Source organism: Rattus norvegicus, chromosome 8, assembly GCF_021556685.1.
Source record: "Rattus norvegicus strain SHRSP/BbbUtx chromosome 8, alternate assembly SHRSP_T2T, whole genome shotgun sequence".
Classification (NCBI taxonomy): domain Eukaryota; kingdom Metazoa; phylum Chordata; class Mammalia; order Rodentia; family Muridae; genus Rattus; species Rattus norvegicus.
The window spans coordinates 57,864,006-57,876,683 of record NC_141541.1 but is presented as its reverse complement, the minus strand read 5'-3'; the positions used below and the strand labels follow the sequence as shown (position 1 = coordinate 57,876,683).

Sequence of the window (12,678 nt, the reverse complement as noted above, 5' to 3'; positions counted from 1 at the left end):
AGAAGAGGAAGAAGAGGATGAGGGAAAGGAGGAGAAGAGGAGGAGGAGGAGGAAGAAAAGGAGAAGAAGGAGAAGGAGAAAAGGAGGAAGCCATTTGCTTCCTATTGCAAGGACTTTAGTAACTACATGGGGTGGGTGTGGGGGGCTCTACAACTTTGAAAAGCGAGCTGAATCTAAAAATTCTTTCTTTTTTTTTCCTAATTATTTAAACGTTCAAATTCCCGATTAAGGAACGCTGGAGGGCAGAAGGATCTCCAAAGGCTTGAGTGAAGGAAAAGGGTGAAAAGAAGAAATCCCAGCTTCTGCCTGGAAGGTTCTGTGTGAAAGAGCCCGGCTCCCTTGGTGACTCCAGGCCGTGTTTTGCAGGCGGCCGCATCTGCCTCCCCTGTCTCTTACCTCCTGGATGTTAGGAACTATTTGTGGTCGGCGTGGTGGAAGGACACAGTGAGGTTCTCACCTCCGCCCCCCGCCCGTCGCTCGCATCCCCAGTTCCATCAAAGCCAACCCGGGCCAGCGCAGGGATCTCCGAGTTGCGAGTGTGCTGAGGCTGGGGCTGTCACTCATTCTCCGCTCAGCGCGTGAACGCAGCTCGGCAGTGGCTGGCAAGAAACAATTCTGCAAAAATAATCATACCCAGCCTGGCAATTGTCTGCTCCTCGGTCCATTGCTCCGCCGCCGTCCACAGTCGCTTGCAAGGGAAGGCACTGAATTTACCGCGGCCAGAACATCCCTCCCAGCCGGCAGTTTACAATGCTGCGAACTAAGGATCTCATCTGGACTTTGTTTTTCCTGGGAACTGCAGGTACATTTTTATTTTATTTTATTTTTAAAATTCTACATCGGGTTTGTTAATTGTCCGCTTGCCCCTGTCCTTCCTCCCTTTCCCCGAGAAGCACGGTTCTTTTGGGTGGTTTTGTGTGTAAGGCAAAGACAGCATTTTCACTGAGCTGAGAAGGGAGCGCATCGCATCGTCCTTGCTTGGCCAGCCAAACCCGTGCCCTCCGGGACGGCGCTGGACGCGGCTGTCTCCCCGCTCGGTGGCGACCGCGCACGCCCTTCCCACTTGTGTGCCCGTGGAGGTGGGACAGGGGTATGGGATCAGGATGCTGCGGCTATGGGCAGCGCTGCTTTCCCCTTCCCCGAAGGCGGGTGGCGGGGATGCGCTGCTCGGGTGGTGTCGCCCCCAGGCTCATCTTCCACCTAGAGGGGTTTGTCAAGCTTAGAGAAGAGTGAACAATAAGGCTGGGGCAGCTTTCCCCCCACCGTTATGTCCCGGGCTGTGATAAAGTGAGGCTTGCAGCCTCCGCTCACTCCCCCCTCTTCCCCGCCCCGAATAACGGTTTGCAAAATGGGGCAACCACGGGCAGCACCGCAGGGCCCCGTGGCCGTTCCTGCACCCCCGTGCAAATGACGTTAGTTTTTCATTTGCCAAATTGCTGGGTAGTTGCAAAGCCTGCCATCGGCCGGGAGCACGGAGGGATGGGAGGGTCCAGCGCCGCGTTTTGACAGGAGGAAGTGCAGAGGGGCGGAGGGCGAGGAGGGCGTGATCGGGGCTGCCTGGTTGTGCGTGTGTGTGTGCGTGTGTGTGTGTGTGTGTGTGTGTGTGTGTGTGTGTGTGTGTGTGCGCGCGCGCGGGCGCGCGCGCGTGTGCCTTTACACGCACCGAGAGCCCAGGGTTGCACGGTGCCAGCGAAGAATGGCAGGTAGCCAGTTGCCCAAAACACCTCTCCCTATTCTCCTTTCTCTGGGTGATATTCCTAATCCTGGCAAAGTGTGAACAATGGGGCGCTCTGGAGAAAGACCGTAGCGACGCTGTCGCGGGTGGCGGGGGCTGTGCCACCGCCCAGAGATACTAAGCATCCGGGAAGGGGGCGCATTGCATTTTGGCTATTTTCATCTTGGCTTTCCCTGGAAAATTCTTCTGTGTGCCCACCCTCCCTTCCAGCTGCTGCCCCTACCCCACCCAAGGATTTGTGCTTTGGCGTCCCTGTGGACTGGGAGAGGGGCAAGCAAAAGGCGCTGGGACCGCCGAGAGCTGGGTGGGATGGGCCGACAGCTGGGGCGGGGGGGCGTGTGCTGCCAAGCACCAGCTGAAAGCAGGCCAGGCAGAGGAGACCGCGCATGGCTGTCGTTTCTGCCCAGTGTGGCTGTACTAGTCCAGAATCTCTAAGCCTTGGGTGTGGAGCGCACAGAGCGGCCCCGGGAGCACCCAGCGCGCCCCCCTCCGTGGGCAGCAGGAGAGCAGAGCTGGGCCACCGCCTCCAGCCAACTCTGGTCAGGGACCAATCAGAGCGAGTCTGGCTGGGCGGGAAGCCGCGAGAGGCTTTTATTGCGGCGCGGGTGGCGCCCGAGCTGCCAGGATGGTCTCCGGGTGTTCTAGCTTAACGGTCTCGCTCGCCACCCGCTGGGAGAGACCCCGCCCTGATACTGCCCCTAGCTGCACGGCAGTTTTCGAGGACATAAAATGGAGAAGGATGGGCCCTGGGACATCTCTTGGTCCAGCTACCTCATTCTCGCCCACTCGTGCCTCTTTCACGGCGGCTTGGAGCATTCAGGCTCCCTGTCCATGGCGCACAGTTGCGCCGGAGCGCTTCGCCTGCGAGTGCAGAATATAGCAGCCCCCAAGCTGTGTCCCAGAGAGCAGACGCGCCTGCGCTGACCCTCTGGCCAAGGACTAGACGCTAGGGTGGAGGGGCGTGGCGGGGTGTGGTAGGGCGTGTCTTTACAGGGCGTGCGGAATGGGTCCTCGCCACCGCCAAGCCCAGGACTGGCAGAGGCGTGCCCTTCTCCGTGGTGCTGTGGGTGTCCTCCTCTTAGGGTGTGCTTATTGAGACCTTCCTTCTGGATAACAGCGTGACAATGGAGACCTAATCTTCCATGATGCGTCTTTTTAGGATCTTCTTGTGGTCTTCTCCATGATGGAGATGGGTGTAACCCTCCTTCAGTGTTTCTATCCTGATAGAAGCTGAGGGAGGGAATCCTACAGTGGCGTGATACCGGACGCTCAAGCAAGACTGGCATCCTGACCAGTGTTCCCTGGAACGAAAGAATTTGTGTCTGCCCCTAAGCCCAGTCGGTGAGGACGAGGAGAAAGAAGCACATACCAGCCTATTTAACAAAAGAAAGTGGTTTTACACAGAGAATTTTCAATTAAAGTATTGTTTTCACCAGCTTAAAAAATCTAGAGAATTCAAACCAAAGGGTTAGGAAGAATATAAAAGAGGGATATATATGAATATCCCCCACCCTTAGCTGCAAATGCTGTATCCACAGACAATGGTATAGTTCAAACCCTGTTATTGGTGAATATGAAAATTTAACATATAAGGAACGCTATCTCTAGCATTGGTTAATGAATATCCTAGCGCATATCAAATGAATCAGATATTGTAGGTGTCTTCTGCTCCTTAGAAATAAAAAGACAGGTTACATAATTGCGTAGTAAATTTGAGCCCGTGGAAGCAGCATTTGTTGCATGCTGGCTGGCTGAATTATGTGCTCGAACGGTCTGAAACGCTTAAACCACGTGCTTAGTTGACAATTTTAGTCCTTTGCTAGTCGAACCTGCCAAAGTTAAGGAAAAGGCAGCAATGTTTTTCTAACAAGATTAACACCAGACTTACAACAAAGAGCAACTTTTGTACAAAAGGTAACACGCATAAAATATACCTAATTACCCAATCTCCCTTGCTATGCGATTGAAGATGCTTTTCGTGAAAAGTGTATTTCGAGATAATAACACAGACCTCTATTCTTTTTTTTTTTTAACGTTGGTTTTCATTTACAATGGGAAATGTAAAATTCGGACAAAAGGTAAAGGACTTCAATAAAGCCTTACTTAATATGGAAATTCACCACTCACAACCCTTTTCAAAACCGTGTTGCTGTCCATAAAGTTTAGCATGCTAAAAAAAAAATTGAGATTAACCCAGAATTCATTTAAAATGTAACACTACTAAAGTCAAATGGAGATAATAATCCAGAACTGTGGGTCTATGGCCCTCTATTAATTTAGGTTAGTGGGTGTTATGTTGTTTGGCTATTTGGGGACAGTATCTCTTTATAGAGCCTTAGTGGCTTAGAACTCACTATCTAGATGGGGTTGGCCTTGAACCTCTTTAGAATCCTCTTGCTTCAGCTTCCCAACTGTTGGTAGTATATCCATGAGCTACCAAGCCAGATTAGGTTTTTGCTGTTGTCACAACAAAAGTCCTGAAGATCTACCAAAGTTTTCTCTTATCCCACACTGACAACATCCCCACCTTTCTGCTTCCACCAAGAGATTAAACTTGGTGCCCTCTCTCTAGGTACCTCCCCCGCTAGATCCCATTTGTTTTAACAGTATCAGGAGACTAGCAGAAAGTTGTGTCTTAGTGAAGCAGGGTTTTCCAGGTCTACCCTTGTCGATTGATCAAACTAAGGATTTGTTCCTTTAACGGGTAACTAGTTCTCTAAATTTGATCAAAAATTAAAATAGATAGGCCCTCAACCAGCAAGAGGACCTAGTACGTGTAGCACTTGTCATCAGGCCATAGGTCCCCAGAACTCACACGATAGAAGGAAGGACTGACTCCTGCAAGTTGTCCTCTGACCTCCACACATATGACAAAAATAAATACATACAAAAAAAATCAAAGCAAATATAAAAAAAAACCTACTCCCCAAATAAAACACCCCAACAATACAAGAAAAATTAAGGCATTGGTGTGTTATTCATAGAAGATATAGTTATAGCCTCCAGTGAGGGAGACATTAGCTGCAGGGAGCCCCAGCCTCTAAGAGCTTTTGAAGGGATTCCCTTTGGAGTATACTTATCATTAATTGAATTCTTCTGATAGGTAATCTATAACTCAATGTAAATAATCTCTAAATTTTCCTGTCACTGGGAACAATGTCTTAATTGCCTTTCAAAATAAATGGCACTATTTTGTCAGACAGACTCTAATCTTTACCGTGACAGATGTTTTTCTTCACGCCAGAACTCAGTTTCTTAACGTATAGACAGCATTTGTAAACCTCACATTGCTTGAGATATGGACTCTGGGATTTCTGGTGCAGTCACTTAATTTTCTTTCAGACGATGAAAGCTGTGCTGTATTAGTTTGATGACCCCCCCACCCCCACATGCCATTATTTACATCATCAGGATTAAAGAACTGTGGCCTTTCTCCAGATTGCAAGTGGCTTCGGTGCTGCTGGCAGACTTCCAGATATTTTACCGTCTTTCTCAACTTTGTGGGAAACGAGTGGTTGACTACCTGTTGCTGAAGGACATTTGAACTCTCCCTGAGAATCTTTGGTCTGTGATGCTAGAGACCAGGACGAATTGGCAGGGAGGGAGAGCAGGGGCTGCACCTGTTCCCATCTATCGGCTGAAACAGTTAGCTTGGGAGAAGACAGAGGCTCGCGCAAGAGGCTCGGCTGTCCTGTTGAAGCTGTAGAACGTATAAACAGTGCATTATGGTGTCAGGATAAATATTTAAATGCAAACTCCATGATGGAACTTGGTGATCTAACACATCTTATAGCGTGAGGAATGTCTGGAATTTTAAAAGAAATGGCAGGCAGCAAGTTATGAGCAGCATTTTTTTTCTAATCCTAAAAAACTCCATTATGAATTAAACAAAATTGGAAACATGAATCATCAATAAAGCTCATTTCAGATGTGAGTCAAAAGACCAAGGCTCAGATGCCTTTTGCTACAAAGGAAGAATTCTGAGTAAAATTCAGTAGGGAACTGTGTGTTCTTTTTAATATACTCCCCAAGTCTCAGCAATATTGTAAAAGGTATCCTCCTAGGAAGGGCAGAGTTTCACAAGGACCCTTCTGAATCCTAATGATTGGCTTTTATGAGGCCTGGAGATTTTAGTATTAGAAAAGATTTTAGCAAGAATGTTTTTGATAACACGAGTCGATATGCTTGCTCCTGTAGGACCCTGGAATACGGAAGCCAATCTGAAGGTCATGGTCTTGTCATCTCCAGCCCTTTGTGTTATTAACTCCTGGAACTGATGTAGAGAGGCATGTACATGATCTGACGCTGGTAGCACCACCATTGTGCCCTTTGGTTTCCTGCTGGTGAAACACTGTCTTTCAGCCGCACATGCTCAGTAGGAACAGTGCCTTTTGGTCTGGGTGCCAAATGGAGGCCTTTCAAGCAGTTTCAATACGTTCTTAGGCCATGCCTACAGGCAGCCACTGAGTTAACTGATTAGGTTAGGTTGACACACTTCGCCCTCCCTGTAGTAATAATTTAGCTTCTAAGCAATCAGGGATCTAGAAGAGACCGTAGTTCTATCTCATATATGGGGCATGGAAGATTTTCATGGACCTGTTAAGCATTCCTTCCGTCTTGATATTTGTAATGCCTTCTTGATTGCAAAGATCATGTGGCTGGCGGACTTCAGTGCCTCCTGTCTAACCTACATCCCATCACATACTCAGTTTTTGATGGGGGAGCTGAAAACACCACAGCATCTAAGCTCTCACCTTTTCTGTCTTGTATAATTCCTGGGTTAACATAGACAAAGCCTTACTTTGCCCTCCTCTCCATTGGTTTCTGATTACCTCATCATTTCACAGCTTTCCTGGCAATTTCACACTGTTTGAGATCCTGTTACATATTCTCTTAAACAGAGGATCGGATATGTTTACCAAGTGCCAAACCTTAACCATCATCTCTGTGGTGAGCCACACTGGTGTTCGATGAGGTAATTTCTGCTGTCAGGGAAGCCTGCTATTGAGTACTCAGGCTTGGAGATGAGGGGAGGTCCCTAAGCTAGGTAGAAGCTTGAGCCATATCTCTTCCTAACTGTCTGACCTTGGAATGGGTTGTGCTCCAGGTTTCTATTTCTTCCTCTGTGAAATAGTAAATGTTAGTAAGCCTGCATGTTGGGGTCCTGACTATTTTGGAGACCACAAGAATTCAATGGGTATGAGCTATGAGTATTTACATGAGGAAATAGATGTATCTGGAGCTAGGAAAAAAATTATTTAGACATGGTTCTGTCTTTTCTGGAGATGTTAACAAGAGCATCAGGAGACTATGGCTGTGTTAGTGTCAGAACCAGACTTGGAGCCATGGTTGCTGAGTGTCCTGACATTGTTGTGTTGGAATGCTGTAGAGGAAAAAGTGATTTGATCATAAGGTGAAAAGCCACCAGTACAAGGATGGATCCAGGTTCCATGGGCCATGGACATCATACAGTTCTGACCCTCCACAAGAAAATTCACAATCTCCTTGATTTTGCAAGGATTTAGAAAACCCATGACCACGATAAGACATTACCAGGTCCCCATCTCTCAGGGTCAAGGAAGGCACTCATGTGCTTTCAGGGCTCTGGAAAACTCTGGTCTTGCTTTTAGCAACTGTGTTTAGGTCCGTTTGAATTTTCTTCCTTTCTGTTTGAAGTTAGCTGCTCTGGAATGTAGGTGAATGGTTCCAGCTTGTTGAACATGGACCTTACACAAAGTTCCATTGCTTTCAACCTTAGAATCATGTATCAGAACCAAGTTATTTTTGTAAAGAAGCTACTTGACCTTTAGTTTCCCAAGGATCTTGAAGTGGGATCTAAGGTATTCTATGATTTCCCACTGCAGGTATTTTTGTAAATTACCAACTCGAGTAAAATAGAGTAATTGGTATTCTTATTCAAATGAATCAGACTTAAATACCCTTCTGGCTGGGCAGGAAGTGGCTCTGCCAAGTAAAGGTGACTTGGGTAGGAGGCTGCAGAATTTGTTGTAGGTAGCTAAAAGCAGATAACATGGCACACAATACCAACTATTACATCTTAATGATCAGTATGTGGTTCATAGGCCCATTATAATTCATCTTCTCATCATTTATTTGGCAAACATTTGCTAAGGGCAAGCACAGTGGACAGCTAAACGTGCCAAGGTTTATGTGCAGGGCCTAGGCTAACAGTGCAAGAGGAATGCAGCTGTTAGGCTAATTTTGCAAAAGAACCTGAGGAAGGAGACAGGACACTATGGGAGTTTGTGAAGAGAAAAATCTACCTATTGGATGGTTAGAGAAAGGACGGTAGCATTTAAACAACTGTTAAATAGAAGAGACAGATGGCATTCTCATTTTAAGACATGGCTTACGGCCTGCTTCACTGGACAAACAAAGAAAAGCAACAGGCAGAGGCAAATTCCTGTAGCCAATAAAAATTCCTAACATCTTGAGGTCAAACAACTTCGGAGATTGTGCCTGGTTTCCGTCTATAAAGAGGGACGTGCCTCTGTTTCTAGAGCTTTCTGTTCTACACACAGAGATATGATCCTGTGGCTCTTTGGGGGACCGCAATGAAGGAAGCAATCAATTCTTCGTGGGGGCTCCCTTGAGTCTGTCTTAGGAGATGAGTTTGCCTTCGTGAAGAAGAGGTGATTCAAAGAGAACAAATCACTGGAGCAAAATATCCACAGCTGGATTTGGGAACAGAGGCAGGGTATGACTAGAGAGTAGAAGAAAGAAAGAGAACACCGAGAAAATTATTTATCGAGGTGCGGCTGGTCCGTGGTTTCTATCAGTTGACTACATTTACTCCTCTTCTGAATGATAATTTGAAAAGACAGAGCCTTGGAAACTATAGTAACACACTTGCCTGCTGTGGCCCTGCACAGACCACGCCTCGCCAGAGTGAGGAGTCACAGTGAGGGGACATTTAGAGAGCTCTGGAGTTTGCGCATCTGCTAGACATACTGACGTTCCGTAGAGTTGTTGATCTTCTGAGCCTGTGTCCTTGTCTACCACACTGATGCCTACTGGCTTTGAGTAAGCTTAAACAAACAGTCAATAATCAATGGGTGCCTTTGAACAGTTCAGTTCATCTTGAGCCAAGAGATTTTATCTAAAATGTTTGTTTAGAGACAATTTACTGTGACTGCTTTGGGCATGGCCCTGAGTGAGAGGAAGAAGGAGAAAATAAAGCAAAATTGAAACTACTATTTTTGGCTCTATAGATGCTCCCAGGTGGTTACAATGCAAGTACTAACTTAGTTCTCGTAGTTATGAAAGATGCTATGCGGTAAGTCCCTAAGTGAAGGAGCCAGGCCACAACCACTTAGATAGGCAGACACCTCCTTGATTCCTTTTAATATCTACAGAAGGTGTGGAAGATATGATTCAGGTCTCTAGGGACCATGGACCAATAGGGCGAAGAAGAAGACATGTTACTTCAAGGAAGAAGATGGGACTGGAGAGAGAATTGTAATGAGGAGTGATTTAAGGGGTGTGTGTGTGTGTGTGTGTGTGTGTGTGTGTGTGTGTGTGTGAGAGAGAGAGAGAGAGAGAGAGAGAGAGAGAGAGAGAGAGAGAGAGAGAGATTAAAGTTTTAAATGCTAGAGTAGGGAGATATGCACTACCTGAGATGTAAGAGTCAAAACAAAAGCAAAAATCATGTTTGAGAGGATAATCAGGTATAGGAAAGGAAACCTGTGCTGTGCTGTGCTGTGCTGTGCTGTGCTGTGCTGTGCTGTGTGTGCTGTGTGTGCTGTGCTGTGCTGTGCTGTGCTGTGTGTGCTGTGTGTGCTGTGCTGTGCTGTGCTGTGCTGTGTGTGCTGTGCTGTGTGTGCTGTGCTGTGTGTGCTGTGTGTGCTGTGCTGTGCTGTGCTGTGCTGTGTGTGCTGTGCTGTGTGTGCTGTGCTGTGTGTGCTGTGCTGTGTGTGCTGTGTGTGCTGTGCTGTGTGTGCTGTGCTGTGCTGTGCTGTGTGTGCTGTGCTGTGTGTGCTGTGCTGTGTGTGCTGTGCTGTGCTGTGTGTGCTGTGTGTGCTGTGCTGTGTGTGCTGTGCTGTGTGTGCTGTGCTGTGTGTGCTGTGCTGTGTGTGCTGTGCTGTGTGTGCTGTGTGTGCTGTGCTGTGTGTGCTGTGCGATTCCATGTGAGATTGACCATCCAGTCTAAGGACATTTTTTGGCTTTATCTAATAGGAAGACTCAAGTACAGAGAAGGAAAACTTGGGTTTAGAGTCAAAAGATTAGGGTTTAAAATTTGGCACTGTTCTGCCTAATTGAATTTACAGACATTATTTATCTCCTTTGAACACTAATGTCCTCATTTGAGGAGACAAAAATAAGAACATATGTGTGAAACCCCATTATACATGAAAATACCCTACAACTCTACTTTTTATTGGGAGAAATATAGTTGAATGGCTTTATAAAAATCATTTTTGTTTGTATAAGAAGGGCTGCTTGGTGGAAGAAAACCAGTGCGGTGTATCCTATAAAGCAGCTCATTTTGAAAAGTGATCATTTTAATGACTTTGGAGAGAGGAGGTGGGCATGGGCGAGATGCTGGAGATGGGGAAGCCATGCTGGGGTCCATCAGATCCGAGATGGAAGACACCTGAGGTGGACGGGGTTTCTGCATTGCATCAGTGTAGTTTCTAGTTTTGGTGTTTGGGGTCTCATTTTGTATCCCAGGCTAGCCTGGATCTCACTTTATAATGCAGACTGCCCTTAAATGTGAACTTCTGAATTGTTGGGATTACAGACATAATGCCCAGAAGGACTGGTATTTTTAAGGTCTACTTTTAATAAGTACTACAACTTATTATAGTACTGTTCATAAAATGTGGAATTTGGACATTGGGTTTTAGGGAACTTCTGTGTATCCTAGTATCTTAATTTATTATTTTCTAAGCTGTGGGTAGTGATGTTGGCTTTTTATTGTATACGAATAAAGAAGTAAGAAAGAGAGAGGAAGGAAGAATGGAATGTAACAGCAGAGTAGATTAGATTAGAAAAGAGTATTTTATAGGAACATTTGTTTCTGGTGTGTGTGTGTGTGTGTGTGTGTGTGTGTGTGTGTGTGTGTGTGTGTAACCTGGTTGTGATGGAAAACATTTTGTAACTTAGGTCCACACACTTTGACAGCTACTGTCATAGAAGGAAAGGTGAAGGACAGGCAAGAGAATGAAGCCATCTGCAGTGGAGAGCACAGAGTTAGAAGGTCCAGGGTAGGGACTTAGTGGGCCTTGAGGGAGGGAAAGAAATGAGAGCAAGACTACTCACCAAACAAGTACTCAGCTGGTCATCTGCAGGGGAGGGAGTAGAGAACAAGAAGGGAGGAAGGAGGGTAGAGGGGGGAATGAGATAGGAGGAAAAAGGGGTCATGGGGAAAGGGGGGAAATCTCCATGGCAACCTGACCTCAGAAAGCTTGTCTATTTGGGAGCAAAAAGAAAGCATCCAGAGAAAAAATTTGGAGAATTTAATACATGACTAGCCAGATGAAGATTGCTGGGAACTAGGAGTGGTTGGAGAACTCTTCTCAATAGTTGAGAGGAGGCTTAAAAGAAGGATGGAGGAAGGTGGCAGGGACACGTCTGAACATGCACATTTGAGAGGTATCTGTATGAAGCCCAGCTAAGGAGATGATAGAGACTGAGGTGGTAGAAGTCTTACTTTTATGATTTCAGTGGAACATGATGGATCACAACCAATATTTGTAGAGTCTTTGTCATAGCCTAAGATATTGATGTAGTGTTTGGCATCCAGAATGCTGTCCTGTCTACAGTTCAGAAAGTAGTAGATGACTCTCACAACGAGGGGGTAGTAGGGATGAATATTATACAGAGATGTAATCCTGACTTTGTAAAACAACAAAAATTTCTTAATTATGTGCTCCCATCAAGACAGGAAGAGGGGAGCTTACGTTTCACAGAGCTTGAGTTTTCTGTAATGAGAATGCAGAACTTTGCGAACAGCTGTAGAACAGATAGCTCCATGAAGAGGAGGGCAGTGGTTCTCAGGTGACTGAGAGTGTGAGGAAGGTGAGACCCAAGGAGAAAGTTATGAGTTGTTGGAGAGGAGCCCAGTGACATTAAAGCCATTTCAGTTGAGTAGAGAATTTCAAGACCTTATGAATCAAAGATCAAGGCAAGATACCAAGGCGTGTGTTAGGAAAGGTAATGGGGGTGGGAGTGGGGTGTCGTGCTTTTATAGTTGGTGATGCAGGGAGCAAAGATGTCATATTGGGATCATCGTCCCCTAATTGACTATGCACCAAGAGGAAAGAGCTAGAGAGGAAAATGTTAGTAAACAACCCCTTTTGCAAGGGACAAAGGGACAGATCCATAATTTCGAAAATTATCAAAGTCAGGGATTCCCACAGCTTCTGTTGTTGAGAATGATAGAATGATACAAGAGAATAGTTTTTAGATATGGTTGCCCTGTCTTCTTGTATGGGCACCTTTGACAGTCATAACCAGTATTATTTTTTATTATTTTATTATGTACCATGAGTATGCCTGGTGCCTGCTGAGGTCAGAGGAAAGTGTAGGATCCCATGGGACTGGAGATGTTGGCATTTGGAACTGTCGTTTGGGAACTACCATGCAAACCCAAGTCCTATAGTGCTCTTAACCACTTAAAAACTCCCTTTTGGCTGCACATAGCAAGTTTTATATTTCCTCTTTTATTCACTCATTCATTCATTGTTCTGGGACAGGGTCTAACTATAAGGTCTAAGCTGGCCTCAAGCTCAAGATCCTCCTGCCTCAGACTCTGCAGTGCTGGGATTACAACCTACACCAGTGTGCCTAGTCTTAGCAGAATCCCTTCCACTGATTAGATATCTTCTTGATTCTTTTGGTTTGTCTGTTTGTTTACACGAGATGGCCAAAGTAGTGGCAAGGGTTATGATTGGCTACTCATTCTGATTTAATAAAAAAGC

At 46.0% G+C, this 12,678-nt stretch overlaps 1 protein-coding gene across 40 annotated transcripts in view; it reads left to right on the top strand.

Annotated features, from left to right (window-relative positions):
• The first annotated feature begins 542 nt into the window (after nucleotides 1-542).
• Ncam1 (neural cell adhesion molecule 1) overlaps nucleotides 543-12,678 on the top strand; it is a 300,380-nt gene continuing 288,244 nt past the window's right edge. For 35 of the 40 annotated variants that reach the window (XR_015626349.1, XR_015626351.1, XR_015626350.1 and 32 more), the window contains exon 1: nucleotides 556-802. Coding sequence is in view for 23 of the 40 variants with exons in the window: in XM_087560450.1 (XP_087416576.1) it covers nucleotides 751-802 (52 nt within the window). In the remaining 17 variants the exon portion in view is untranslated. 40 annotated transcript variants of the gene reach the window in all.